General features: G+C 33.2%; 3 protein-coding genes across 11 annotated transcripts in view; 2 read left to right on the top strand and 1 right to left on the bottom strand.

The window, feature by feature from the left end:
- LOC101250313 (sister chromatid cohesion protein PDS5 homolog B) overlaps positions 1-8386 on the top strand; it is a 29259-nt gene extending 20873 nt beyond the window's left edge. For 2 of the 8 annotated variants that reach the window (XM_010324612.4, XM_010324613.4), the window contains exons 19-31: positions 924-1058; positions 1142-1335; positions 1401-1548; positions 1637-1774; positions 1850-1933; positions 2023-2514; positions 2581-2648; positions 2722-2770; positions 4848-4934; positions 6563-6591; positions 7139-7239; positions 7417-7487; positions 7974-8386. In XM_010324612.4, coding sequence (XP_010322914.1) covers positions 924-1058; positions 1142-1335; positions 1401-1548; positions 1637-1774; positions 1850-1933; positions 2023-2514; positions 2581-2648; positions 2722-2770; positions 4848-4934; positions 6563-6591; positions 7139-7239; positions 7417-7487; positions 7974-8006 — 1629 coding nt within the window. In that variant the 3' untranslated portion in view covers positions 8007-8386. The remainder of the gene's footprint in view (positions 1-923; positions 1059-1141; positions 1336-1400; positions 1549-1636; positions 1775-1849; positions 1934-2022; positions 2515-2580; positions 2649-2721; positions 2771-4847; positions 4935-6562; positions 6592-7138; positions 7240-7416; positions 7488-7973) is intronic. The other 6 variants (XM_026031530.2, XM_069299255.1, XM_010324614.4 and 3 more) reach the window with 4 other exon arrangements.
- Positions 8387-9732: 1346 nt separating this feature from the next.
- LOC101259448 (histone-lysine N-methyltransferase ASHR1) lies at positions 9733-17806 on the top strand. Of its 2 annotated transcripts, none has more exons than XM_004241975.5 (14): positions 9733-10034; positions 10126-10262; positions 10376-10510; positions 12607-12661; positions 12779-12897; positions 13190-13278; positions 13347-13428; positions 14027-14131; positions 14207-14297; positions 14390-14509; positions 14824-14930; positions 15106-15175; positions 16008-16071; positions 17217-17806. In XM_004241975.5, the coding sequence occupies exons 1-14, from the start codon at positions 9935-9937 to the stop codon at positions 17377-17379; spliced, it is 1437 nt and encodes a 478-aa protein (XP_004242023.1). In that variant the 5' UTR covers positions 9733-9934; the 3' UTR covers positions 17380-17806. The 2 variants fall into 2 exon arrangements, with proteins under 2 accessions (XP_004242023.1, XP_069155358.1); XM_069299257.1 differs by lacking the exon at positions 17217-17806 and adding an exon at positions 16166-16717 and having other exon boundaries at positions 9822-10034.
- An 88-nt stretch (positions 17807-17894) lies between these two features.
- LOC101259162 (large ribosomal subunit protein eL15) lies at positions 17895-20015 on the bottom strand. The gene is made up of 4 exons (XM_004241974.5): positions 19875-20015; positions 19552-19718; positions 18413-18610; positions 17895-18297 (listed from the first exon to the last, which is right to left on the bottom strand). Exons 1-4 carry the CDS (start codon positions 19876-19878, stop codon positions 18052-18054), a joined length of 615 nt encoding a protein of 204 aa, XP_004242022.1. The 5' UTR covers positions 19879-20015; the 3' UTR covers positions 17895-18051.
- Between the last annotated feature and the right edge of the window lie 6982 nt (positions 20016-26997).

Consider the following 26997-nt stretch of genomic DNA (forward strand, 5'->3'; position numbering starts at 1 on the left):
TGTATAAGGCTATAAGCTGTCAATCAAGACTGATGGGCCTAAAATCCTTCAATTCTGAAGCAACCACCTTCTTAGGGATCAAAGCTATGAAAGGCTATTATAGCTTTTTCCAAAGTAGCCTTGATCATGAAAATTCTGTACAGCAGCTACCTCATCACATTTAACCACTTCCTAACATTGGATAAAGAAAGCCATGGAAAATCCATCTGGGCCAGGGGCTTTATCCCAGCACGTAAGAATAAAAATTATTTTATTTCCTCCTCCCAGAACTGGCTATGGTGCAATAGATTATCTTCCTTGTTGATCATAAGTCTTTCTCTGGGGTCGAACTGTGGTGTCCAATCTTCTGTTTCTGGGTATTAATTTTGATAAAAGCTTATAATCTGTTCTCGGATCCCTGCTGGTTCAGTTACACCGACCCCATTGATCAACTGATTATCAATGTTGTTGTACTTCTTTTGACAGTTTGCAGTTTTATGGAAAAACTTGGTGTTTCTATCACCCTCTTTGGACCATAGAACCCTGTATCCTTGCCTCCCTGCCACCTCCCTTTATGCAATTTCCGCAAACATTATATGGTAATGCATAGGAAGCTAATCCAGACAATGCTCTTGATTCAGACTTTGCTATTAAATGGACTAATTCTTTCATTTCCCGAGTTCGATTTATATTTCCAGCTTGACTTGTTTTATTTTCTTTTCTCCCATGCTTGCTAGAAAAAACTTTTGTTTAGGTCAAAGAGTATCAATTTTTTGATATTCAGTTTAGCAGAACTTGACTTAGATGGATTGGAAGCCTATAAGTATATCCTTATTAAGAAAAGGCCCACGTGTATTTAAGTTGACATTGGTAGCAGCTTGCATTTGGTTTAACTTTGTATATTTTTGAAGTTTCTGATCATATATTCCTATAACTTTTGATAGGATAATTCTCCTCTAGTACAGAGATTGTTTATTAAGAAGGTGCAAAAGCTTTTGAAGGAACATAAGATTCCTTGTAGATATGCATGTGCGTTTCCATTTGCTGCCACAGACTCTTCAGAAGATCTCCAACAAATTGTAGGTTATTATTAAAATTTTTGTTTCTTCTTACTTTGTCAGTTTTTTTCCTTCTTCTGACACTGTCCTTTTTTCCCCTTAAGTCTTTGAAATACATGGAAGAGTTTGTACATGTATATGGCAGTGCAGCAAGAATAAATCGAATGTCTACAATGCCTGGACATGTGACTGCTTTTCCTGTTTATATGGTGGTTTTCCTGATCCACGTCCTTGCTCATGATCCAAATTTTCCCACTGCCGATCACCATGATGCAAACTCCTACGCACAGTTTTTCAGGTTAGTGCTTTCTTATCAGCTGTGTTTAAACACCTCATCTTTTACTTACTATCCTTTTGGGCCAGTCCACTTGTTTTCAGCTTGCGGGCATTGGTTGATTTTAATTACTCTGATGGCACCGTGGACCTCATTAGCAAAGCTAGCTCATACTTGAGAAGTATCTTCCATGCAATAAAAAAGGCAGAGGATGCTGTTGATGCACAAATTACTCCTGTCAGTGTCTTCCTTGGTTTTGAAATTGATGCTAGTTCCTTATTCTTTAATATATTAATGTTGAACCATGAGGGTGATCATATTGCAGAATCTTCATACGTTGTCAGATATTGGGATTTCTTTGTTGGATGCAATAAGCAACAGAGGCGTGTCTCATTCACATATCTCTGGACTTATTTTGCTGCCATCTTCACTCTATAAAATGGGTCAAGAACATAATAGTCAGGCAAGTTCTTTTCACTTGATTGACATTTGCTTTGTTTCTTTAATTTTTATTTACACTTACCCTTTTCTTTTACAGGGGAAAAGTGATCTTTTAATTCGTTATCAGCTAGATGAAAATTTCATTAGGAGTTTACTTGATATTTCTAAAAAGAAAGCTCAGGTATATGCCTTTACCCCTGCATTGAGTTTTATCAGTTTTCATGAAAGTGCCTAACTGATTTTGTTCCCGTTCTTCCATTTTTATCTCAGACTGCTGGCATCATCAGTACACAATACCAAAAATCTCAAGATGGCATGAAGCGGTCTGGTAACAGTGGGGGCAGCATGTTAGAAATGCAACTTTCCAAAAAGGGCCCTCTCCCATTGAGCATGTTAAAAAAGAATTGTGGTTATTCATATTCAGATAAGGAGGAGATAAGTGAAGCAAATCAGGAGCTCACTACTAGAGAAAGACAAAAAACATCGAAACCATTTTCAGCTTCTGTATCATTTGAATTACACAAGGAGTTTTCAATGGACGATGAACATGAAGATGATGCACATGGAGCCATTGAAGCAGATATTACGACTGAGCAGCAGCCACATTGTTCAAGAACTCTCAGGTTGCGACCCTCGTCTGATCAGAAGAATGAAAAGTCACGTTCCCTGAAAGAAAACGACACAATCTCAAGGTGTAAAACCATAATGCGTAAGCCTTCCAAATCCGTGAAAGGCAACAGCTCAGATATCTGCATCTCAAAGGTATATTCTATCATATCTTTCAGTTTTTTCAGTTAGAGTTTCTTGTTCCAACTCTTGAATGTGTAGGGAAGCAAAAATGATGCTGAAAAGTTAATTAATCAGCATAAAGAACTGTGCTCTCCGGAAGATAAATGGTGAGAATTTCTTTGATATTGGTATAATTAACAACATTCACTTTTAAATGACATGTCTGTTTTGATGATGCAGTTATTCTGGAAGCACGGAGGTTTTTGATTCTAGCAACAACTCCCTCAAGGTCTGTTAGAAGATTGCTAAATATAACAGACGTGCTAATAGTGTGTTGGAAATGTTCTGTCTGTTGCTTGTTACCCTGTAACAGAAATTATGAAAATATAAGGATCATTTCTGGGGGGTATCTTAGGAGGAAAAGTTTCCTGGCTCAATTCTGCCTTCGTAGTGTCACTTCTGGTTCTGATCTGACCCTTTTAAGGAGAGCCTGCCAGAACTGGCGTTTGCAAGTTTGCTGTCTCAACTGTTCTATTAAACAAATAGGAGGACTGAACGCCAATCAAAAAAGCCTAGAAGGATTTGGCTAAGTTTCTTAATTATATAAGTTCTGATACAGGGAGCGCTTGCTGATTTTTAGTATTGTATGGACCTGTACTTTTAGATGAATGCATATATCACAATATAATTGTTTTGAGCACAGATATTCAGCAGAGAAGACAATTAGCTAGATCTCAAGTTTGAAACCCCTTGCCAGCGAAAGCAAGGGGTTTGCCTTCTGGGTCGAGCTCGTCGCACCAGGCTTGCCTAGTGTGGGTTACCTCTCCTATGTAGTTTGTGAGCTATTGCATAGGAGCAGGGTTTTACCCTGTGCGCACCCAAAAAGGGTAGCGGCTGCGGGTTTCCCTTGTCGTCAAAAAAAGAAGAAGAAGATATTAGGTGAAAGCTGTGGGTGAAATTTATTCTGTCATGTATTTGGCTGAGGTGGCTCAGAGTTGTATGCAATTGCTGGGGGTGCTGGGTTTGCTAGAGTTAGACAATTGATATAACCAAGGTTTAGATTCTTCTCAGAAACTTTTAATTGGCTTCTTAGGCATTCCAATTGGAAAAACAAGAGAAAATCAGTTCTTGACATGATTAAGTGTAAGTACTTCTGCATTCCCATCAACTTCCTTTTTGAAAGGAAGCCATAGTGTCACCTGGATAGTGGTATGTAGATCAATAATAGGCCCTCCTTAGTCCTCACCTCTCCCCATACCCTTGTCACGGAGGTTGCCATCTTCTAGCCTCTTGGTCATCAAAGAAAAGGAGAACTGAAATAATAAGAAAGAAGAGATGTTGGGCCATCTTTCACGAGAGAGACTGCCTTCTCTCTGGTCAGCATTCCTGTAAGAGCACTGCTTAGCTTCAGATGAAGATTAAAAAAAAGTGATGACTCCCTAGCAAGCACTTGCTCCAACAACAAAGCGAGACTTTACTAATCTACAAAAAAACTACTAAAGCGTTAACAAGCAAGAAAACAGATGCCATGGGTTTTGTTGGAAATAAGTATATTCTACTTCATTACTCTTTGTGTATTAAAGAATTGATTTATTCAAAGTCAAAGAAGGCTTTTTGTCTTATTAATTAGTAACCTGACATCCTTAAAGTTCTTTAAGACGAAACAATAGTATGTGTCGAAGCAGTGTTGGACAATGCGCTCGCCTCTCACTTTAAGCGCTGAGGCAAGGTGACCTGTTGTCACCTTTTTGCTTTCTGGCGAGGAGACGATCTGTAAGGCGATGTTGAGGCGAGAAAAACGATGTTTTTATTTTAAAATGCAACTTGAAAGCTTGGTCTTTTTCACACCTGACTTAGAACACAGCCTGTTCCTCTGTTTTCTGGCAGCATCGTCTCGTTTTCCGGTACTTGAAAGCTAGTTCAGCTGTTGATATATCTGCTTCTCCTTTCTTCTGGTTTCGTCTTCTTTCTGCTTTTTCCTCTGTTTTCCAGTTGCTTCTTTCTTTTCTTTCTTTTTCTTGCTCAGCTTCTTCCTGCCACAGTTTTGTCCTCTGTTTACAAGCTTTCTACCTCTGTTTCCCATTTTACTGCTCAGTGAAGAGGGACACCTCTCCCCTCGCCTTCCAAAACACTGGCTCAAAGTGCTTTTGCATTTTTTGCTGATATGGATAATGAGCTTATTGTGGTTGAATTATCAGAGTTGTATTGTATTTTTTTGTACGGTTGGTTGACTTATTCACAGATGTTGGGTTGCTTTCTCTTATGTAAAGCATTTTCCTGAAAAAATGAACTAATATATGCCATCCAGATATAGTAACAAACAATTTATTTCATGTTGGTTAACAATGGAAATTTTGCACATGTAGATCACATGTGACAGCAGGGAAGCTGAGGTTCTCAGTTTGGATGGTGAAATTTGGGGGACTTCAAGTAATCATTCCTTGCTTGACCAGGTAATGCTCACATCACTATATGCTGACCTTATCTAGCCAGCAGAATTAGGTTTCATGTTTTTTGTTGTTAAGAATCAAACCTCCAATAGAAGATCTAAGATTCAATATCTTATGCAACAGAGTATAATGAGTCATAGACATCTATTTGATCCTTTCCTAGCTTTGAACAAGTAGGTTAATATGCATGATTAATTCATGTTTATCACGTTCCATCATATACTCGAACTGCATTGAATATAGTAAAAGTTTTCTGTAGAGTTAATGTAAGGTAGACTTGCAAAGTGGTGCATTAACATGTTATTTAAGACATTGAAATTGGAAAATGGTAAGGCTTTTGATGACTATCTAATCTGCTAAATACAATATACAATGCTACTGAAAAAGTAAATACAATATAAAATGCTATTGATTTTGTTTGTGAATGTTTCCTTTATGTTTCAACTTTTGGATTTGGCTATAAACTTGCGTCCATAACTCATCTGATCTTAAGCTCCAACTTCCTAATTGCAATATTTTCTTCTTCTTTTCTTTTCTGAGAATTGGCAATTTGTATTCCTCAGCATTAAGGGCTATGCTGAACACCTCCAAAAACTAATCAACAATGAGCCTAGGAAACTCAAACTAATTACAAGGATCCTAGGAAATCTAACAACTGAATTGCATCATCTGTATGTCCTTCCTTACAGTTCTCCTTAATCTTCTGCATTGAGTTAAATCGGTCCTCAAAGCACCTTCCATTCCTTTCCTTCCAAACTGTCCAGCAGATGCAGGAAAGAATTACTCTCCACCATCACTTCTGTGTTTTGCTACGTTCTCTTCTGATCCAACAGCTGGGTAGGTCTGATGTATGTTCAGGCATGGTCCATTTGACTCCTGCAAGGTTAAAGAAAAGGGACCACAATTGAACAGTCACCTTGCAAATGCAGAAAGAGGTAGTTGTTTGTCTTTTCTTCCTTATTACCGAGGAAGCATCATGAGGTTATCTGAAACTCTCTTCTGTAAAGCTTCATCTGTTAGGCAAGCTTTCTTGATCACTTGCCAGGAAAAGCATTTAAGCTTAGTTGGAGCCAAGCATTTCTGCACCTTGGTCCCTGGCCTGTGCTGCCTCCCTAATTGCAATATTTCCTACCTAACAGTATTCTGAAATTAATTGATTTATACTTGTGAAATATATGTTGAATACTGTCTCGCTTAACTCAAAAGAGTTTCTGTTCAACACTCTGACATGAAGTAGAACCTTCACTTTTTGTTGCCCTTGCTTCGACTTTTGACAATGTGAATCTTTCTTGATTGTATTGCCTATCTTAAAGGCATCAAATTTCAACTTGCATTGTTGTCAACAAAATTAACTTTTGGTTGAGCTGTTAATATCAAAAGTAGTTTGCTTATTTGTATTTAGTAAATCTCATATTTGCTTCTGCATAAAGATTTTTGGAAAAAATTCTCCTTAAATCCATAACTGATCAAAATTTTACTGACCTTCTCAATTGGACATTTCTTTTTTCTCCAATCACAGTAATCACATTGTCAGTTTGAGTTTGTTCTCCATTTTCTGCACTTTTTTTTCAAGTAATAAGATTTGGTCAAATTTGGGTTGAATTTTTTCCTGACACTGAGTTAATATGCAGGGTTCCTGTGGTCTGCAATCATTGTGCCGGTGAGCTGTTACATTTTTTCTGATTATTTTATGGGTAGAAGGATTGTGTGATGTTCTCTTATGAACTTTGACTGTTTTCAATCCACTGCGAAATTCTTCCAGACTCTCAAATATGGAATTTCTTTGTTTCAACTTGCAATCCATTTCTTGCTTGATAGTCAATTTAACTTGTCAGTGGTACTTTCCTTAATGTAGGTGTTCATTTTATGTAACCAGGTATATGAAGCATTTTTTGTGCGGTCACAATGTCGTTGGATTTGGATGTTCTGTAATGCATTTTGTGTAATCTTTATCGTGATTGCATTAGCATCTACATACATAGAAGGGGTAAAAATATATGAAACATAGACATTCTTATGTCCTCAGCTTTTTATGTCTCTCTTCTATGAGAAATGATATTTCATGAGTTCATCATGTAAAACATGGACAGCATTACATTGTTCCTATCATATGCTTGAATTCCGCTTTTTATTCTGTTGTGGATGCTATAACATGTCCTCTAAAAGATTTACTGTAGTTACAATGACAAGTGTTCTTCAATTTATAGCCCAAGGAAAAATATAGACATGATTGAATCTGTCTCTCAACAAGAAGATGACTTGTCAGAAGATAAAGCTAAGATTGGTAGTAAAAGAACTGCCTTAGCTGGTAAGAATCTTACCTTTGTTTGTTTATAAGTGTTATGAATTAGTTCAATTTTGTTCTTGCTATGGATACGAGCAGTAATTTTGTTGGATCTTCTACTAATCTAAAAAGTTATTGCTGGTGTTTTGAGGAGTAAGTCTGTATTTACTGTTCTATGATTCTCTTTATTTTCTGCCTCAGAGTTAAAAAATCAGGAGAGTGTTCTTGTCGACTCATCAGCTTCTGAGGTCATTGATGTGAACGAGGATTTTGTAAGATTCACCTTTTTTCTCCTCTGTTTCCTTTCAGCTCGCTATTTTTTAAGTTTTTTTTAGCTCAGATTGTTGTCGCTGTTTCTGAACGGAAAAACCAGCAAGTCAAATTCTTGTATGGTATTTACTCTGCTTTAAAAAAATCAGCTTGCACCAACACTATTAGAAGAGCCACCTGGTCTCCCTTCCACGCCCACCAACTTTTATCTTTTTCTTTTTGTCTCTGTTTTTATTGAAGCTTTGTGGACATTTATCAGGGAAAAAGAAAGAAAAAGTGTAGCTTTTAGAGCTAGGTCCTTCCTCGAATAATTGACTGAGCTATAGAGAGAGATGGCTTTGCAGAAGGCATTCTGGAACGTCCTAATAAATTACAGTTCAGACATTGTGACTTTTAAATTTTTCTGTTTAACCTAGGAAGTTTTTTAGACAAGTTAATAATTTTTTCGGTTCATCTGTTGACTGAAGTTGTTTTTGGGTGCATTACAGATTGCCAGAAGGACTCGAAGTAGAAGAGTTTGAATATACTTTTACAAAGATACACTTAAGTCTAACATGCTGAGTATTTTTGTTTTGGGCATTCTCTATCTCAGCGAAGATGTGCTTGTTTGACTGGTTGCATCATAATTTTCAGCAATCCTCTAGCAAATAGCTGAGTCTTGGCGGAGGTGTTAACAATTGGCTGTTGTGAATAGACAGTTAAATGAGATGTTTTATTAACCTAGTGTTTAGATGGAGAAACTATGCCCCCTTGCCCCGTGTATGATTTCTGTAAATAGTGAACATGTTGGCTGTTGATGTGTTTATACAAGTGAGGGAACTCTTTGAACCCAACATTTAAGTATATTTACCAAATGCTATATTAATGTATGTATGTCATCATAATGATTTAGAAGACTAAATGATAGTCTGTAGATCTGTATCTTGATTGAACTACTTTTCACTGGGTTCATGAAAGATAGAAACTCCATTGAAGAGTATTCTTTTGCTTCTTTCACAAAATATAGTTGCTTATTCGTGTTGAAATTAGCACTGACATGTTGGAATGGATTAAAATAGTCTCTTAACTTTTGTTGGATGAATAGCTGATTGATAGTGCAAAATTATTTTGTGTTTATTTGGTTGAGAAGTTATGATATTGCAGTAATTGGCTTTATTTTAATAGGTTATTTTGGTTGATGGTGGGATTCCACCTAAATGAGGGGTATTTTAGATTACTTTGGTAACGGCATGAGTAAATTTGGCCCTTAGCTTACAGAGTATTTTTTACCCTTGTAAAATGAAATGATTACCTACAAAGTACGCGTACTGAATGTCCTGTTTTTTTCTTTTAGTTGTTAGAGCTCTTCGATCACTTGCTTTGCATTTTTGGTGGTAAAAAAGTTGAAATTAATTTATTTCAGTGTACTTTATTGGCTGTTGCATTCTTTTCCAAATGCATCAAACTCGAAGGATGCGTTGTTGTGCCAGATTATTTACTGTCGATCAACTTATATGCTTCACCTAATTTCTATATGTTTTCCTTCAATCAGATAAAACGTACATTTAAATCCAATAATGACTGAAGCTAATAGCTATATCAAATTTGTCTTTCCGTAATTTGAAATTGAACAATTTTACCCAGCATTCTATTCGTTCTCAATCCTTAAAAATATTTTCAAAGGAGCTTGCATTTGAAAATAACTTTTAAGGGTGTGTTTAGCACAGAGAGCACAATTTTTTTAATAAATATTGCCTATAAAAACAAGTTTCATACATGATAAATACCATCACATATTCATAATATTCACTTAACCTACCTCTTGACTCGCCCACTCCCACCATCCCTCAAAGTTCCACACCAACCCTCTACCTCTCTGTGGTTTTGTGCTAGACAATATTTAAGCATAATACATATATTGAATCATAATATTTGATTTCAAATTTTAACTTTGATTTTCAACTTTTATTATGCTTAAACAGACACTTTAATTCAATTTTTAAATTAATAAACACATGAGTCCTACATGGCGAAATACACATAGTATATCACGTTGGACAAAAAATAACATATAGGATGACATGTGTCTCGATTTGTTCAACTTTATGTAAGTTTAAATGTCTACTTATGCACACCCAAAGTTGAAGAGCATAAATATAATTCGAAACCAACCTAAAGAGCATATTTATATATTATGTCAAATATTTAAATACCGAGCAAATATATATATTTTTTTTGTTTATTTATCAAATAATAGAAAAGAAGTAAGAAATCAATGACATTATTTTTGTTGTTTGAATCCCTAAGCAAAATTCGGTTAGCAATGATTAAATAAATCAATTTCGGATGGCACATGAGTAAAATTTGACATTTTTCTTAAGGAGGATACGACTTAAAGTATACTAGGGAGAAACACCCGACATTCTCGAGCTCTCTCTCAACTCTCTAAGTCCGAACTCCGAGATTTGTGATGGAGGAATTAGAGGAAGCATTGAGTGATAAAGGGCTCACCGTCTCCTCTGTGCCGGAAAAGGGTCGCTGCCTTTTCACCACTCGAGATTTCTCTCCAGGTTTTACTTCCATTCAAATTAGAGTATCGCATAAACTACACATCTCTAAGGTTTACTCGGCAGACTTTTTTTTTTTTTTTGATAATTACAGGGGAAGTGATTATATCGGAAGAGCCATATGTTTCAGTTCCCAATAAATCAGCTAAATGTGAATGGTGTTTTACTTCAAGTAACCTCAAGAGATGTTCTGCATGTCAAGTTGTTAACTACTGTGGCAACACATGCCAGGTACACATTCTAGTTCAATAAACATAAATGAATATCAACAACTAAGGAGCTTTGCTATTTGTCTGTTTAAATTTCCTTTGGGCAATTTATAATTATGGTGAAGTGAACTGCAGAAGTCAGATTGGAAGTTGCATAGGGTTGAATGCCAGGTTTTGTCCAAAGTTGACAAGGAGAGGGTAAAATCGATCACGCCAAGTATAAGATTGATGGTTAAGCTTTATCTCCGGAGGAAACTGCAAGATGAGAAGGTCAAGGTCCATCTACTTTTTTTTTTTTAAATCTTATAAATCAGCTTTATTATATGCTCATTCAGTGAATGTTTGCTAGTCTGAAGTGAATATGACTTAATTTTAGAGTTCAATGTGGTACTTGAATTTTGGTGCAAGTGTTACGTTTGTGCTTTAAATCCGATTCATTTGGGGTGAGCGAGTGCATTGGAGTATAAGCAGCGAGCAAGACATGAAAGGGGAGGTACTGACATCCTTACGGGCAGTCTTAGAGTATGGTCCCTTGATTATGTAGCATGTCGGAGAACTCTAGGTATTTCAAGAAATGGGAGCATTGTAACAAATATGTGATGAAGTCAATCAAGAAGTCTGTCTAATTCCTTGAAGCCTTTCAATTCTTTATGAAAGTCCACACCAGCGCGGACACGTCTTTGATTGAGCCAATTATACTAAAATATTTTATTCATCATTAGAATCTTTTTAATTTGTGTTCATAGGTGAAGTTGTTTTATATTCTTACAACTAAATGTGGCCTGCCGAGGGACCTGATACGTTTCTCATGAATACAATGATGAGGAAAAGGATCAGGTTCAAACAGAACACTTCTTTTTCTGATCTGCCAAAAATCTGAAGGCTAATTAACTTATTTTTTCATTGATCAAATGAACTGCTGAGGAAATATCTACTCCCTCTGTGCCAATATATGTGGTGATTTTTAACTGGGAGCGGAGTTTTTAGAAAGAAAGAAAGATTTTTAAAATCTGATCTAAAACAAGCCAAAGAATTGTGTGTGGCTATAAATCTTATCAAGGAAAAATGAGATAAGGAAGTATGACATTGTTTTTGGTACGAACTAAAAAAGAATGCTTGATAAATAAATTGGCACAAAGACAGTACATAAAAGAAAACAGGGAGTCTGACATCATTTACTTTTACAAAGTGAAAACTGAAAAGATTCCAACAGTTTGTTTTAAAAATGGGAATGAAAAGGTATGGAGGTTGTCTAAATAGGTGATTGGCCATGCAAGTTGAAGCTCAAATTTGAGTTTTAATGCCAAATCTCAAGTTCACATAAAAGGTAGGATTTCAATTTCAAGTTTTTGATTTCAAAAGTTTTCATATTTGAAACTTCATAGGTTTATTATTTGCCAAAAAGACCATAGTTTAAATGTTCGCAAAAAAAGATCGATGCTCGACATTGAGAGATTGTTCGTACCTTATCGGATGATTATATTAAACAATAACTAGTTACTATTATTGTTGATTTATTGGACCAATGGATCTTTGTTAAATTATGTGTATTTGAAAGTTTGTAACAACATGCAATCGAAAACATTTAGTTATAAAAAAAAGGACATGGAGATATGTGATTTATTAATGAGACGCCACCGAATAATTCGATTACCTTGTTTATGAACTATGATTTTCTCATTTGGTAAGATTGTGCAAGAGACTAAGAGCTGAGAAAGTTTTGATAGCTTTCATAAATTTTGAGGTTTCCATGTTTATAAGTACATATTTGAGATTTGAATTGCATGTCCAAACAAATTTCAACTTCAAATCAATCATTTCAAATTATAATATGAAATCATGGCCAAACAGGCCCTAAATATCCCATTTCCTAGTTTGGTTTGACAAAAGAAAAAATGAAGGAAAATGAAGTGAGAGAAAAAAATATTTCTCCTTGGTCAGCTAAAATATCTCTTTCTTTTAGGAGGAAGAGAATCTGTAGAGATGTGAAAGGAGAATCAAATTATGGCATCTCTTATATTTTACCTTTCTATACCTCCTTCCGTTGGTTTCCTTCAAAGTGTAAAATCTTTATATGTGCATGGAAGTACCTAAACTTCCATCATCAGACTTTTTTGGAATAATTGATGGCTTGAAAAGTCAAATAATTGTTTCAGAAACATGGAAACCTCATGCAAGATAAGTCTCCCAAGTAGCTGCAATATATCTGCAAGCAGGCTAATCTTGGTCCTAACCAACTTTAGTTTATCTTCTTACCCTAGTTGGATTTGTCATTCTCGACCTCCAGCCTTGTCATGAAAAATAGTCTTGCTATTTTTGTATATATTGGTTTTGCATGTAGCTCATAACTACTCTTTCACTGCCAGGTCATTCCAATAACAGTCATGGACAATTACAATCTGGTGGAATCCTTGGTTTCTCGTATCCTTGTGTAGCTTATACTTATGAGTTTCTGATATAATGTTGAATGCTGTATTAAGGTTCTATATTTGGTACGTCCTTGACTTTGTTTTGTTCTTGACAAGTTTGTTTCCATAGATATGACTGGTATTGATGAGAAGCAACTAGTTTTGTATGCTCAGATGGCAAACCTTGTCAATCTGATTCTTCAATGTCCCAAGATCAATGTAAAGGAGATTGCAGAAAACTTTTCTAAGGTATAGATTGTGGAACAGATTTTATCTTTTGATATGTCTCGAAACTTTACAATGTTCCTCGTCCCGAAAAAAAAACTATGCTGCATAGGCCCATCCCATGCATAATGTCTGGGCTATATTGTATCCAATGTTCAAATCCTTCGTTATAACTCACTCTTATTTCATGATAATTACAAGACAATGTGGTTAAAGTTTTCCCTCAATGACTTGTCTTGAAGCATCTAATGTTTTTTCTTCCTAAATTCATTGTCTAACCTGGTGTTTCTCTGTTGTCTTTTCTGGGGATGTGCAGTTTTCATGTAATGCACATACAATTTGTGACGCTGAACTGAAACCCCTGGGGACAGGCCTTTATCCTGTGGTTTCTATAATCAACCACAGGTAATTATTGCAATAAATTTATGTTAGCTTGTATACGTATTGCTCTAAGTGGACTTTTCGTGTTATAGTTGTTTGCCGAATTCGGTTCTAATATTTGAGGGAAGAATGGCTGTTGTCCGAGCTCTGCATCATATACCTAAAGGTACTGAGGTAATACATTGTTTTCCAAATCATTTTGGTCAATTTGATGAGTTCAAATTTTCACTAACTGAAAGTATGTCATCATTCTGAAAACTAAATAAGATGCAAATCAACCAACCACAGGTTGATATCTGGAAGTGCTTCCTTTGACCAATACCTCTAATTTTGAGCAAGAATTATCTTGATGAATTTAGTAAGAATGATAACTGATAATGATATGCATGTAGTCATGATGATTTTCATGATCAGCAATCATTGAGATCTTTGTGGTTGACTCTTGAGTAGATTTCAAGAAGCTTATTACTGTATGATTCTTGTTTGCTCTTTTGAGCACTTAAACATCTACATAGAGTTCAATAAGATTGTAGAAATAGTGGTGCATGTCATTGAAGGGGGATTATATGGTTGCTTCGATTCCAATAGTTCTGTTGATTTTATATGTCATAAGCAAAAGGTTTTCACCAGTTAATATTGGAAATTGACGCTCATTACTGTAGAAGTGTGTTAAATTTGACAATATGTTATTTACTGATATTTAAGCAGTAAATTAAAAACACAAGTGAAAGCAATCACTAACTCTCTGATTTACTTGATTGGCTTCCAAAAGGTATCAATAAGTTATATAGAAATGGCTGGAACCACTGCAACTCGTCAAAAGGCTCTTAAAGAACAGTACCTTTTCTCCTGCACTTGCATTCGCTGCATCAAGTTGGTATGTCCATTGTCTAGTCTAACTAGTGCTCAATAATAAGATTTCTCTGCTCACAAACTTATAACCTACTGTAAGGGACAAAATGATGATATCCAAGAAAGTGCAGTTCTGGAGGGTTATAGATGCAAGGACAAGAGATGCACTGGTTTCATGCTTCGTGACTCTGGTATATGATCCCTGTCTCGATCCTCATCTTAAACCTGCAAGATTGATCTTGATCTGGTTTTCCAAGGACTTCTTTTTTTTTTTTTTTTGCAGGTAATATAGGATTCACATGCCAATTATGTGGACTTGTTAGGGACAAGGAAGAAATAAAGAATACTGTTCATGAAATCCAATCACTGTCTGAAAAGGCTTCGATTTCACTTCCATGTGGACGTATCCTCTGAATTTAGCACTAAGAATGTCTAATCTATGTTACTATCTGTAAACCTATATAATAGTCTTAAATAGATATTCTACTAATCTTAGGATAATCATCATGTTAATACTACTTCTAACAATGTGTTGAGCTAATATTTTCCGCTCTAAGTCAGCACGAGCTATATTACGCCATAAGAGGAGGTACTTCTGATCAGTCCACTTGAGTTGGTATAGAATTGAGGAAGTGACATGTTCCATCAATTAAATTCAAAGATTATATTTATTTGTGTTTTTTTTTTGGAAAAAGAGAACTCTTTGACAGGACACAGATAACAAAGATGCTAGTGTAATGTATAAGATGATTGAAAAACTTCAATTGGAGCTGTACCATGCATCGTCGATCAATCTGATGCGCACACGTGAGAATATCTTAAAGGTTTGATTACCTTTAAAGTAGTGTCTATCAGAAGAATGTTCTCCAGCCATGTTGAATGGTGATTCTATCAAGGAAATCTCGTTCTTGATTTCCTTTGAAAATATTGACATCAATCTTATTCCAATCTTCTCGTGATATTTTATTGCACCTGATATATGGATATTTTTTCATTTAGATATTGATGGAGCTGCAAGATTGGAAGGAGGCACTAAAGTATTGCAGATTAACTATTCCAGCTTATCGGAGTAAGTTGGCACTACCTAAAGGTTCAGCATATTTCTGTTCAGTAGTCACCATATCAATGCTATCTCTTGGCATAATAATATGATAGCAAGTGAGGTTCACTTAAGATCTACTTTTTCTGAACCCTATTGTCCTCAATAAAAGTACTGTGACATTGTGCGGTTGGTACGGAGGAAAACATTTTCTAGGAAAACAAGTGGTTTATTACTTTCTTTCTTGTGTTCGGTGTGCAAGTGAAACATAGGTTGGGGAGGTGGGTTGTAGTGGAGGCCTGTGGGTCTGGGGTAAGGAGTGCAGAAAACGCAAAATGCATTTCTGCACCAGTATTTTAAAATGCAGGAGCGGGAGGTGAGCCAAGGCATCAGCCTTATGGATATTTAACTTTTTAATTTATAATATCGTAAAAGAGTATAACAACACAAAAATCACAAAATAATGCATTAATAATTCAAAAAATTTAAAAACATGATTAAAGCAATTCATAGAGAATAAAACGACTAATGTAATTTCATATGTATAAATAATCCAATGATATAAAAAGCTATTATGAGATGCAAATTATCATACAATGCTATTTACCTCCCCCCAAAAATATCAATAAATTTATTAGTATTATAATTAAAATATCACTTCTTCACGAATAAACACAAAATTACTTTTAAATACCAAAATAATAAAAATATGATGATTTTGGACATAAGATAAAACGTAAATTAGTAAGTAAGCAAATTAAGTGAACTTAGTCATGCTCTAAAGTGGATATACATGCTTCTTTTTTTTTTTGGTTAAAGATATACATGCTTGCTTCATATTGTAATATCTCTTCTTTTATAGGAGTTTATCCAGAATGTCATCCTTTACTCGGACTGCAATACTATACTTGTGGAAAACTTGAATGGTTAGACCTTTTGGCTTTTTCTATTTATTGTGTCGTATATCTGCTTTGCTAGTTTTCTTTTTTCCATTTCTTATTTCATTATTTTGCTTGTCAGAGAAATATGCTTAGATCTTGTATATCCTATTGCAATATTGCACAAGTATCTTGCAACAATAAATAAGAAAATCATTCAATAATCAGACAACAATCAACAATACCACCTAAAGTCAGGCATAAAACGCTACAAGAACAGCTAAGAGAATGGTCGTAGATGGAGAACAAACATACCTATGAAGATCTCTACCTGATTCTCTGTTCGGTTGGGTATGGGTGTTCAAATTATACGGGTCATGGGTGGGTTTGTTTACAGGTAGATGGGTGGGTTTTAATTTGTAGGTGAAAATTAAAATAATTTTGGTTAGACTGTTTAGATGATGCCACGTGTCCCTCCGTCTGCCATAAGGGTATACACATCCCAAAGGTTAGATGGTAAGTTATGAGTAACCTTAAAGTATAGCGGAGGGTAATGAGATACCATTTATGCTAGATCGTGGTCTATTTGTCATATTTCCGAACATTTGTATTTGTATACTTTGAAAAAAAAAATTATGTTGAATTTAAGTACTGAAGGAGACGAAATTATGGTTGTCCCACTCTTAGTTGATGAGATATATTTTGCAACATTGCAATGATTTTGTGGTTTGTAGATTTGCTTCCTCCAGGCATCTTCTGTTCTGTTTTGTTAGATTTTGGTCGCTGTACATGAACATCTGGAGAAACCAAATCCTGTTATTTTTTGGTTTATTCATCAATCATTTTTAGTGATCAAACATTTTCCATATCGACGACATGAAATTATGCGACTTCTGAAATGCCCCAAGGCTTTGGTCTGGCGCAACGCGATGCGTGTGTTAGGTACGCGTCACGAATCAACCATACCGTTGACTGTTTGATATTTTAAGCGGAAAAGGATAGAGGGGCGGACACATCATCCACTAAGTTTCGAATCTGTCATGGGTCAACGGGATTTTTAAGTTATCAAGTAAAAACAATGCGACTTAAAAAACTATTTAATGAAATTGATAAACAGTCTCTGCTCAATAGAATTTCAAGAAAGTGCTGATTTTGTTAATTGATCATCCTGTGGTGCTGATATGTAATTTCAGGTGGCTTGGTGAGACTGAGGAAGCGTACAGGTCACTAGCCAAGGCAGCAGAGGTACTGCGAATTACTCATGGAACATACACCACTTTCATGAAGGAGCTTTTTGTGAAGTTAGAAGAAGCTCGTGCGGAGCTTTCTTACAAGATTTCATCCAAGGAAGAATGATTATTGAACATCTGCATCCACAGATGCACAAACTCTTAGACGATTGCACAAAATTCTGTTATACATGTTCAGCAAAAGGTGAGGATGCAAAGAGTCTTGTAGACGACATATACAAAATTCCGGAACATCAGTTCAACAAAGTACGGACCTTCTTTCCTGATCATTACAACGAATTTCTTGCGAGATACTGATCTCTCTTTTTCCTAATGTCTTCTGAATTTACTATTGTGAGGGAAAATAGGATAACTGGCAGTTTCTGCTATTGGTATAAAGATACATTTGAATATTGATGCAGGGGGTTCAAGTCATGTTTCTTAGGAAGGTGTAAATGTCTGAAGTAGTCATTGTTGGTAACATTCTGCCACCAAGCGTAAATAGCTATTTGTAGCTTCTTTGGTTTATGATAGAGGCTGGCAAGTTATATTAACCTGGCTAAATTTTGTGATGGTCTCTTGGTGATTCTTATAATCAGTTTAGTTACCAAAATAAACAACTACATCTAGCAGCTTCTAAAATACCAAATAAATATAACAGTATAACATTATCATCTATCATCACATCATCCATTGCACAAATTGAGCTGTTCTACCAAGTTCCTCAGAACTTGATTTCAAAAAGAAACTCTTCAAGTTGAACAATACAATAAGAAACTCTTGAAAAACTCCAAGTAGATCAACGATAACGGCGTAGAGACAGAGTTTGGTTCCTCTTCCAGGTTGCCCTTCTTGAGGGTCTTGCCTTGTGGTGCAAGTGTCCTCTTCCTCGGAGACCCCTGTATTTCTTTCCAGCTGAAGTCAGTCCACGAAGCTCTCTATGCTTGTGCACTGGGTTGCAGATCCAGTTGATTCTTGGGTCATTCCTTATAGCAGCATGGGCTGAATCAATCAGGATCACTTCAAAGTATTTATATGTTGAATCCTGCAATCAACAATGTCAATGTGCACATTATTTTAGTATTACTTAGTTCCATCGTCTTATTAGTCTGTAAAGAAAGAAGTTGATTTCTATGAAATGAGCTCGAAGAGACAGATACCTCATTGATCCAGTAAGAGTTGAGGACCTTAAGACCACCCAATTTCCTACCAGCACGCTCCTCAGCAACAGATCGCTTACTACGTTGAAATTTCAACTGGGTAACTCCCTGGTTGGTGGGCTTACCATACACAATACCCTTGGATACAGGTCTCTTCCTTCCACCACGCTTCACACGAACACGGTAAACCACATAGCCCTGAAAATATTACGGTACATGGATATAAATCAGAAGCAGAAACAGATGTACCAATGATACGATACAATGAAAATAAGTAATGACAAGAGACTGCTAGTTCTAATTTAGAAATGTCATAAATAATTGCATGCATTACAAGGAAAAATTATTTGCAACTCTTTTATCGGTCTCATGCATCCAGAAATTTCATATAGACAACAATGAATTTTCATAGCAGAGACCTGTTATCAAAAATGACATATACTGTGTTACAATTATTTACAGGGGCGATAAGAAGAGACAACGAAAGGAACACAGATTTAGGGTGTGTTCGGTACAAAGGAAAAATATTTTCCATGGTAATCGTTTTCTAAGAAAATAAGTGGATCTCTAACCTATTATCTCGTCTTCAGTACATTAACAAAAGATATTACAAATATACTATGGGAGATTAGGAGGGTGTGGTGCGGATGGGGACTAGAGGATGCGGTGAAGTTATGGTATATTGGATGGTGCGGAGGGACACAGTCAATGTATGACAAGCTACTTGAGGAACTTGTTTTACATACTTAACAGCAAGTCGTTTGAAGAATGTTTTCGTGTAGAATATGTTTTGAAATGAACTTAACCAAACGAACATAGAAAAGGTTTGAATCCATACTATCTCATTAGAACACTCAAACTCAAACTCATGTTTTACAATACATGTTTCATTTTCATCTTAATGAAGAAAATTGTTCAACAGTTGTGGATTCTAAAAACTTAGTACACCATACGTAATTATATTGATAAGAGTTTTCAGTAAGCACATGTGCTGAAGTCTCAGCAATCAAATATCGATGTCTTATCAATCACCAAACAATTAGGACTTATTTGCCTCAATCTCAAGCAAGTAAGCAAAAGATACATGAATCAGTTGGATTTAAGCTGAACTCAGCACCATAGTAAAGAAGAAAATGTACCTGTTTGGCTTTGTAACCCAAGCGTCGAGCCTTGTCAGGACGAGTAGGCCTAGTAACACGCACTATTGATGGAAGCTGGCGATACTCCCAGCACCTCACCCTCTGTAAGAACCTCATCACATCCGACTGCTTCTTCCTCCATAGCTCTGACACATAAGTGTAGGCGCCTATATAAACCAACCACAGTCATTTTCCAGAAGAAAAAAAAAACAAACAGTCAGATCTTTTGCATTTGCGTTTCCAGCAATCCCAACCATTGGATATGATATTAACTATAGATATCGTAGCCATGAAAACTGAATGAAATTGATTGAGATACATACCCATTGTAGTGCGGCGAAACTCTCTGCTCCTACTCAGTTATTCTCGCCAAAGTTCGGCTTTAGGGTTTTGTGAGAGGCGGGGGTTTTAAATGACCTCTTGGGCTGGACTAGGCTACGCCAGCCCAATCGGCCCATCCTTCAAAATAGAGTTTCCACCGTGTGGACACTTGTGTAGAACGAACCCGTTTGGATCGGCTGATTTTTTTCAAAAAAAAATAAACTATTACGTATTTGGATAAATAATAAAAAAATTCACAAGTACCAAACATAATAGACTTGATAAAACTCTACAGCTATAACTTTGATAATTACACTCCATAACTTAGTTTTGTTTGCTATAGTGAATGCAATTTGTATATTTCCTTGGGAATATACAAGTAGAGTAAGTATTATATAAATTATGTATTTATACATTTAAGAATTTTTCAGAATTTCGTTTGTCAAAATAGGGTACTTTATGAATTTTTCATAAATCGTATACAAATGTCCAGGATAAGCTTATACAAAATTTTAAATTTATACAATCAGATACTGAATTATACAAATTCTGAATTTATACAAATCAAATAAATATTAAGAATTGGGAAAACTACAACCGCGAATTAGTATTCTTAAACTGCAGCTATTATACCTAATATTAGCTATTTGCTATTCGGCATAATTTTCCAAAAAAATGAAAATGTTTATACTACAAAAAATCTTATTGAGCCTTTTTGAAAAAAAAATGTTTGAACTATCGTTGACATGGTAAAATGCTAATATATTATAAGTTTTATTTCTAAAATAAATTGAACTAAAATTTCAATTATACCTATTTCAATTTCAATATAAGTTGATAAATATAAGGTAATTTATATGTCTGGATTATTTTTAAGTTTTAAAATTTATAATTTTGATAAAGCATATGAAATTTTCTAGATATTTTTCCAATTATACTTATAAATAATAATGACTATTTCTTTTTTACCACAAATAATTTGTAGGAAAAAAGGGTAAAAGGAGAAGAATATAATATAGAAGAACAAACGAGAAAAAATAGAGCAAGAAAAAGAAAGAGTGGGGGATCAATTTTTAAGTAAATCTTTAACTTATTTTAATTACTTTTTTAATTTGTCGAATACTTCACAAAGTAAAAAAATGAGCTAGCTTTTAGGTCAGTTCAAAGACCCTGTCAATTATTGGTGCTTGTCTCAATTGACTTATTTTAAGTATTTTTAATTCATAATAGTTTTACAACACTTTTGAATTGTATTAGCCAATTAAAAAAGTGTTTTGAAACATTTGATTTTAATTTAAAATGTTTAAAATAAGTTAAAAAACAATCCACACAGGCTATTAGTTTAAAACTTCAGAGTTTTCCAAGATTAAACTCAAAACCATTACATGGGTTGAGTTAAATTTGAAAATATTTAAATAAATTGAGTTATTAAACAAGTGAATCATTGTCGCTCTTTGATATTATTTGGGATTAAGCAGATGGAATGCAATGCGCTAAAAATGGGGTCACAGTCAATCCACCCAATTTTTACTAACCTTAATATTCACTGATAATTTTCAATAATTTGTTTATCTGATAAAACTTTATCCCATATATTTTTTTTAAAAAAAAAGATATTTATACAATATTTAAATAAAATTTCTCTTGATATTGACTGTTTTTTTTTAAAAAAAAGTTATTTATATAATATTTAGATAAAATTTCTCTTGATATTGACTGAATTAACCAGATCAATATAAACCCAATCAATATATATATATAAATGAGGACCATAGACAAGGTGATGTGGCACCTCTCTATGGCCTCCATTCCTTTTTTTCTTTTTTCTTTTTTCTTTTGATATTTTTTCTTCTTTCTTTTCATGAAATAATTTGTTTATTAATTAAAAAAATTCAAGTATATTTATTATTGTAATTATATATAATGAGTTACAAAAAAACTTCTATCTATTGATGTTCTTACTTAAATAGCATGTCTTTTCAATTTCCTTCTAACTATTTGTATGGCTTATCCGATCTATAAATATATATCATCTATAGAGATGTTGAATGTTTATTTTCATTTTTTTATTCTTTCTTTTTAGTAGCATAGGTTTTTAATTTTCTTTTCTTCGTCTTTTTATTCATCAATCATGTACATAATAAAAAAGAAGACATAGAAAAGATGATGTCACAATATGACCTTCACTTTGATGAAGATCATAGATATATTCTTTAAAGATTTATCACATTATTTGGTATAAATTCAACAAAATGAAGAAGGAAGCATAATTATCTTGGAGATTCCGGAAGATAGAGTCATAGTAGTATAAAAGTTTGAATGATTTCCAGACATTTTGAAAATTCATTGTTGTATTAATTTGATTCCAATTAATATTATTCTATTTTATTTCTTTGATTTGAACAAAAAAATGAATATTCTATTCATTGTTGTTGTCGTTGAAGATTAAAAGATGCACATTTTTTATTATTTATATATACGTTAGTTTGTAGCTAATTAATATTTTAAATTTTGTCATGATTGAATTAAAAGTATATTACTTATGATACATTTCTTTTAAATCTACTGGATATTGTTGCCCCTAAAAATATATGATGTGGTCTATCATATTAGTAATCAATCACAAAATAAATGAATTATAATAATCAATCACAAAATAAATGAATAAATCTTATTTTTAGTATTAAATTTTTATAATAATATTTTGTGAATAAGCAAACTCGATCACTTTGTAAGAATACATTACATTATTGTAATTTGTTGTTTATCACGTTTTATGTTTCTTCATTAGTTAAAACCTTTACTTTTTCATTTTATCATGTAAATAAATGGGTAAGGGGAGCTAATCCTACACAAATAATTAGAACTTTAAATTTATCATTTCCTAAAATTAATCTCATTAATTTTCCCTTCTTAAACTAAGAAATATGTATCTCTTTATCTTCATAATTTATATTTTCATAATCTCTATAACTCTTTATAACCCCCAAATTTAAATGTGTATACTTATAATTATTTATTTGGTATATATATATATATATATATAAAAAGAGAGAAAGAGGGAGAAAGAGAAAGAGAGGGGGAGGGGGTCATGAATTAGAATGGAGATTAAAGAATAGAAAATTTAAAAAATATTAAAATTAAATTTTAAAATAACTTGGTTAAGATTATGCAATACAATGTCACAAGTTTTCAATTTGTGTTGCAACTTATTCCTTAAAGAAAAGAAAAGAATTATGATGAAAAATATATTTTTGCCAAAATAAAAAATAACAATTGAAAAAAAGACTTGTAATTTAATGAACCAATATCATGACTTGTGTTTTTATTATTTTATTTATTGTTTTTTATCCCATTTTTAGTTTTTTTTTACGCTTTATTTTACATGAATTGAAATAAGTAAACAAAATTTAATGAGTGAAAATATTGATCCCATAATTGATGATGTTGCAAACTTTTGAGTCAAAACTGTTCTTTTTTGCCTTGGTACTTGTATTTACATTGCACTCCACATATATATTTTAATATTAGATACTTATATTCTTTATACTATCAAAATCATATTTTTATAACTCTTTTGAAGTATATTAAAATATAATTATCAAATCAAAAAAAATAAAATTGTGAATATAAATATTTATAAATAAAAATATAGTAAGCGAGTTGATACAAAAATCATGTTCTCATTCGAAGTTGAACAGATCAAGACTTAATAATCAGTAGCGTAACGTTTTAATTATTTTCTAAAAAGTCGTATTTAACAAGTGCAACATAACATTTATCTTTTGATATAATTGCAACTAAAAATTCTAAAATATCGATTGATGTGATTTATGCAAAAATCATAAAATCTAAATTGTATATTTGAAAAAGAACAAGATTGATTAAAAAATGAGATATTTAAAGAAGTTTTATCATATCAATATGACAAAGAATAATAAGACATGTAGACGTGTTTCATTATTATTTTCAGTTACTTCACAACATAACTTTTAGATACTCAAGAAAAAAGGTACACCGTTATAATAGATTATACATGTTAAATTTGTCAAGCTTATTTCAATTGCCATCTCAAATGATCTTCATAATTAATATATAATTAAAAAACATAGTGATAATATTATGTTTGGGCATACTGAGAACATATAATTAATTAAAAAAAGTAATTCTTTATCATTTATTTCAAAGACCGTGCGAAGCGCGGCCAAATTCCTTAGTTAATGAATAAAGTGGGTTACTAATCTGCCAAGTTTATAAATTGATTTTAATCTCTAATTAAACCCATTATAATAATCTTGATTAGTATAGCTTTTGAATTTTGAACTTCAAATCTTCTAGTTCAATTAGAAATCAGGTTTTAAATCACAAATGGCAAGTGCGCAAATAATTATTTCGATAGTTGCAATATATAATTTTTTTTTTGCAAGTTTAGCCATATCAAAATATCATCAAGTAAGATGGTCCAAATAATTATTGAGCGATTCCTCAATAAAACTACCTACAATGCCAACAAATGCGTAATTTGATTTAAATATTTTAGCATAAAGTTTGTCCTTAATTAATTAGTCAGGCCAAAACTTTCAACCTTTTTCCTTAAACATTTGTTCGAAGTTGATTTTTCCATACAGTTATACGTGACGTTAAGATATATATGCTTGAATTTCAAGTATATTTTCATTAAGTTTGAACATATATAATTGAATTTCAAATATATGCGAATATAATATGAAACTTCACGCATCTTTAGGTCTCAATAAGTGTTCTATATCCCAAAAAAGATTGCATTTATAACAAGTATTTCATTGTGCTAGTTTTCCCTCTGATTTTGAATACCAAATAGGGTTTGAAAAGAACTTCTCATCTTACATCATATCGATGTAGGGGAATTGTCGAAGAAGTGTCTTATGTGTCACAATCATTACTTTGACTCCTTTTATGCAATTATAAACTCCAGTTAACTTAATCAATTTCAACACAACTTATCTTTTCGAAGTTGATGTAACAAACTATGCGATAGAACTTTCCAGCAAAGCCAACGTAATATCTTATTTCGTTAAAAATTATTAAATTTGCATATGTGACGTGTGTGATTCCCATTAGTGCTTTCCTTACTTGAACTCGTTAGTAAAGGTTGTACTTTGAGAAATTAAAAATCTTGGTTGCATTTGGTTTATATATTCATGTACCTATTCTAAGGTGCTTTTTAGTTGGAAAAAAAGTGGTCCTTTGGTGTGAAGTACGACAACTAAGCTTTGAAGATGAAAAGCTTGTGCAATCGATGGGCCTTTTGTCTGAAGTTTGTAAATACTGGTCACATGTTAAATAATTTGAGAAAATTACACAAATTGGATCAATTAGGTAATATATTTATTTAAATTAGACCAAATTTAATATATTTATTTTGATTGGATCCACTGTCCAAGCTATTTACGCAAATGCCCTCACTCATGACTCGACGAATGTTTCTTCATACTTGATATCATCAAGCATATATGTATTTTGATGGTATTAATGTCTCTTCTTTCTTAATGCCATCAAAGTATATACATATGAGTATATTATATACGTTAATGGTATTAAAGAGTAATTAAGTAGTGTTTGTGAAAAACTGAATATAATTTTTTGAAGGTACAAATAATTCTAGATATTTAGTAGAATTTTCTAGAGTTATGTATAGTAGTACCTTAAATACATGATGTGTCTAGGAATTGTATAGATGTTCTAGAGAAGTTGATATTTATATGAAATTATGGAAATATCTAGATTCTTATTAGATAGTTAGACGATAAAGTATCTAGATTTTTCTTATAGAAGTATCTAGAATAATTTCTGAAAGATCCTTATACAAGTATAAATAGGGGTTACATTAGGCATTTGTAAGAAATCAGGAAAAACCCAAATCAAATTGTTTTCTTCTATAACGAAGTTCTTTTATCCTAAATACTCTTTCTCCTTACTAGCTTTCTTTTCTTTAGTTGAATCTTCCGATCTTAGTTAACGATCTTGGGCTAGCAGAAGGCTTTCCGAATTATACGTTTCTTCTGCTATTCTCTACATTTCACTGAATCATAACTTTTTCCTCTTTAATTCCATCAAAGTACAGTAAACATGAATTAATAGTTAAAAATATAACGTATGAAAGTAAGGAAATAACCATTTATAAATAGTTTATCTTTTTGAATGCTAACTGTTTTTTCCCTAAATAATTTGTTTTTAAAAAATGGTACCATAAATCATGAAACCGCAAAATCCATCATAAATGGATTTAATTTTGGTTTTATGTAAAATTTAACTCGAATGACCGATTTCTAGATCATTTGTTGATATTTAGCCATTAAATAAAATTTGAACAAAAATATTCTAACCAAAAGATTAAAAAACTCTTAACACAAAAAAATTGGCACTTGAAATTGACTAGTGAACTAGTTAAAAAATTCGTGATTTTTTTAATTATGCTGTTTGATTTGAGTTATTTTTCATAAAATTGTACTCAAACTAGAAGTGTTTGAACAAAAAGACAAATAAAAAACAAATTTTGATGAAAAAGGTGAAAATGCTGGCTTGACTAATTAATCAAATCTTGACAACTAGTTCCAGTGGTCCTCCTTCCTCCTCTTTTACGCTAATTGAAGAAAATAAAGAATTTAGTGCGTTTGATATGAAGAAAAGTATTTTTCGTGAAAAATATGGTGAGAGATGGAGTGTGGATTGAGTAAGGATGTGGGTAGTGGGGATAGGGGCTACGAGGATGGGTGTGGCGAATGAGGATGATTACGAAGTGTATTGAAGGATGTGAAAGACCCAATCTAAAATTTGAATTGTTATTTGTTTAACTTGTTTAATTTTTTACTTTCACCGATTCGGAAGGAGGTCATTTCCTCTAGTGTTTAAGGAACTTATTTTTCTAGAGAAAATTTATTTAATCAGAAAACTAAAAAATTTCTTATCCTTCATACCGAACATCAAATACTCCCTTAGTCATTTCAGACTAATTAATATCATTTAATTTTTTTTTCAAAAATATTAAGATTTTTCTCTAAAAGGTTAAAATCAAAATTAGAATGGATCTCCTTTTAATTAAAAGGAATTGTAGATTACAAACAAGTGACTCATGTTATATTTTCA

The sequence above is a fragment of the Solanum lycopersicum genome, chromosome 6, assembly GCF_036512215.1.
Source record: "Solanum lycopersicum chromosome 6, SLM_r2.1".
NCBI classification, from domain to species: domain Eukaryota; kingdom Viridiplantae; phylum Streptophyta; class Magnoliopsida; order Solanales; family Solanaceae; genus Solanum; species Solanum lycopersicum.